This window comes from Cornus florida, unplaced genomic scaffold, assembly GCF_030987335.1.
Source record: "Cornus florida cultivar Cherokee Brave unplaced genomic scaffold, ASM3098733v1 CherokeeBrave_3.0.0_Hap2_Chr02, whole genome shotgun sequence".
Classification (NCBI taxonomy): Eukaryota; Viridiplantae; Streptophyta; class Magnoliopsida; order Cornales; family Cornaceae; genus Cornus; species Cornus florida.
In genome coordinates, this window is record NW_026775572.1 from 84,609,529 (window position 1) to 84,613,238 (window position 3,710).

The 3,710-nt window shown below is 31.4% G+C and overlaps 1 protein-coding gene across 1 annotated transcript; it reads left to right on the forward strand.

Annotated features, from left to right (window-relative positions):
* The first annotated feature begins 602 nt into the window (after positions 1 to 602).
* Positions 603 to 3,286, forward strand: LOC132296486 (uncharacterized). Its single transcript, XM_059794687.1, has 5 exons — positions 603 to 1,180; positions 1,766 to 1,888; positions 2,211 to 2,372; positions 2,481 to 2,985; positions 3,173 to 3,286. Exons 1-5 carry the CDS (start codon positions 1,074 to 1,076, stop codon positions 3,284 to 3,286), a joined length of 1,011 nt encoding a protein of 336 aa, XP_059650670.1. The 5' UTR covers positions 603 to 1,073.
* Positions 3,287 to 3,710: the final 424 nt, after the last annotated feature.

Here is a 3,710-nt window from a genome sequence, read left to right on the forward strand (position 1 = left end):
TATTTATAATAAAACTTCTTATACCCAATTTAAATTTTTTTTAACGATAAAAAATACCTTCTTTTTCATACAATATATTCATGAAAAATTAAGAAATTATATAAATAAAAAATACCTTCATTTTCATGCAATATATTTATGAAAAAAATTAAAAATTACTTAAATTGTTATAAAATTTTCTGCTGAAGATTTTTATTTAAAAAAATAATATAAAAATTAAAGATAAATTTATGCAAATTTAATAGAGAATCTCATCAATATAGTATGAGTTTTTTTTTTCATAATTTTTTTCAATAGGAAAAATAAATTAAGTGTAATTCAAAAAAGAAAGGGCATTATGGTAATTTAAAAAAAATAGTCTAGGCATTGGGGCATTTTGTAACCGAATGAGATAGTTCAGGGAATATTATACATGAAGTATAATTTAAGGGGCTCCTTACATGCAAATTCGGATATAGTTCAGGGTTTCTTTCTTCTTCTTTTTTTTTCTTTTTTGGCACTTTATCCAATAATTAATGGCGTTTAGTTGGTACAAAAGAATAGGTATCTAGTTCATTTTATACAGAGAAATGATACTCTTTCAGAAGAGATCGGCTCCCCCATTCGTTTTCCTTTTATAAAGGAGTGGTCAAAATTCATTAATCATCCAAACAATTTAATACAGTCTTTGAGATCCTACTTTTATGTTCAGAAAATCTTATAGAAAATGTCTGGATAACCTTTGGTCAAATATGTGACTTTTTTTTTTTTTTTCTTTCTTCTTCTTTTGTTTTTTTGTTTTTTTTGATCAAATTTTAGTAAGGCCTTCTCCTTTACTGTCTGAGCAAGAATTGTGGCTGCCCACACGAATTATTATATTTTCGTATTTGCGGAACTGGATTCGAAGAACATGTCCTTTAATCTTAGGGTATGCAGAGAAATAAAATCTATAATTGTTTCACCATTAGTTTCATTGGAAATTCTCTAGGTATAGTGAGATGGTTTTTTACTTTTAAATTGGAACTAGGAGGAGATTAGTAGGAACTTTGGTCCAAAATTAGGGTATACTTAAGGGAGTTTTCTTAGTGACAACCATGGGAACCTTGTTTCTAGACCAGCTTAAAAGGCAGGCCTCTTCTTTTCTGCATGAAAGAATCAAAACTGCTAGACTTGTTTTAACTGATGTTACTCAAGCAGAATTGTGAGTATTTAATTTCTCCCTTTATTTTATTTTATTATAAAATGATTATATATATACATATATATAGATATATATACTTCCTTGAAAATATGAAGAAACTATTAGATGGTTTTGGATCATAATCACTTGGTGGTACACTTGAATCAAAATTCATGTTCAGTTTTATATTTATATATATATATATATATATATATATATTGTAATATGTTGTTAAACTCTTATGTATCCACTTTCTTTTAGTTGAAAAAGTTGAGTAAAATAACAAATTAAAAAAGGAAAATAAAAACCTTTAAAAAAAAGAAAGCAAAACAAACAAACAAAAAACAAGTTTTGAGACTGCTCTGGAGCATGTTTCAGGGCCATATAATAATTTCTTGAATGTTTGATCACTTGACTTGGCTATAGACATGGAATAATGACATTCATACAACCTTTTTTCCCTTTATATATATATTTGCTCTTACTTTTTCACAGTAACATTTTAACAATCAATTATATATATATAAACCATCCAAAGATGATCCAAGAGGTCTTCCCTATTCAGGAAGTGCTAATTTCTCTTTCATGGTGTTCTTGCTCTAAAAGGATGGCTGAGGAAGCAACCAATGATGATCCATGCAGTCCGGATGCTAAAACAATGACTAGAATAGCCGAGGCTTCATTTGACATAGATAATTATTGGAGAATAGTTGATGTCCTTCATCGAAGGTGCTTCTGATTTTTTTTTTTTCTTAATTGTTACTCACACACACATACTTCCACCGAATCTTGAACTCCTGACTTCCTTTTGAAAAGTCGCAATCTGGTACCGCTAGGTTATTGGCCTGTTGGTAAAGGTGCTTCTGATTTAATTTTCAAAAAAAATATTATCATTGCAAGAGAATAATTTTTAATTTTTAATTTTTTTTTTTTTTTGAGAATTATAATGTCTTGCAATTAATTGGATATTATTTGTTTGGGAATATAAAATTGGGAACCTTGCAAAAATAGTTTTGATTAATCGTCGAGTTCGTGTGAGGAAAAAATGCAGGCTATATAAGATCGATTGGAAGCAATGGAGACAATCCTACAAATCATTAGGCTTGCTTGATTTCTTACTCACTCATGGTCCCCAAGACTTCTCTGAAGAGTTTCAATGTGATACAGATGTCATTGAAGAGCTAGGAACATTTAAATTCATAGATGAAAAAGGGTAATTCTTTTGCGTTATATATCATTTCAAAATGACAATAGAATAAAGTAATTTCATTGCATGTCTTCTCTAATAAATTTTTTTTTTTCATTCTTGTTCTCTATTTAGGTTTGATTGGGGTGCTAACATGCAAAAGAGATCAGAGAGAATATTAGAACTTCTACAGGGAGGAGAAGCACTTAAACAAGCACGCTTAAAAGCTCTCAAAATAACGAAAGAAATTCAAGGATTCGGTAATCCAATGTTTTCTCCTCCCTTCTCACCTTCATCTTCTACGTCGCAAGCTTCAACTCTAGGCTCATTTTCTACCAGTAGCTCTCCATGGAGTGTCGAATCTTCACCACCCACTAAAGAAGCTGGTGGAAACTTTTCAGGGGGAATTAGGAGTCTCGAAAAGCTACCGAAAACTTCAGCATATACTAAGGAGAATGATGAAGGGTTGCACCTATGGGATTTCCCTCCGATTGAAGAAACTGACAATTTACTCCATGATCCGGAAGTAGAAAAACGACGTGGTTTGATAAATGGAATTTGCTCTAAGATTGTTGGTAGTAATCCATCGAAATGTGATGGCAAGAAAGTTGCCTTGAGGAGTTTTTGTGAGGTTGGTAAGGTAAAGAAGAAAGAGATGGATAGACAGCTTCCCAATCGATATTAATAGGTTACGTACATTTTCATTGAGGTTTGACCATCGCTATTATGTGTATAAATCATAGTTATTGTAATGTAGTATGATGGTTTTCAAAGTAATACATCTTCATAATTGTTAGAAAATTTGTGTGAATGAGACTTGCCTGCAGTTGGTTCGTTTGTTTGTTCCTGCATATCACGTTAGACCACAGCATGAACGTCATATGTTCGTCTACGTTGTGAAGGGTGATATGTTGACAACATGCAAAAGTCATGTAGGATGACAGCTTGTAGTTTGAAACAGTACAACCTATTCACTCAAGTTATCGTGTTTGGTAAGACATGTAAGAATAGGCACGGACCTTGCCCATACTGAAATTTTTTTTTGGCTTTTATATACCTATTAATTTATTTTTTCTGAATTATATACCTATAACTAATGACAGACCTAGAGAATTGTATGAGAGGGGGCATGTTTAAAATTTTCACAAGTAGGGACATTTTACATATTTTCACAAAATTTATAGATAATTTTGTAAATAAAAAAAAATTTAGTGGGGGCACCTGCCCGAATGGGTCCTTCATGGTCCGTGCCTGCCTATAACATTTTTAAATTTCCCCAACTGAAATTACAAAAAAAACCCCACTCTTTCCCCCACTTCATGGTTTGAATTTTTTTTTTCTTTTTATTATTAAAGGTCCGTCCCC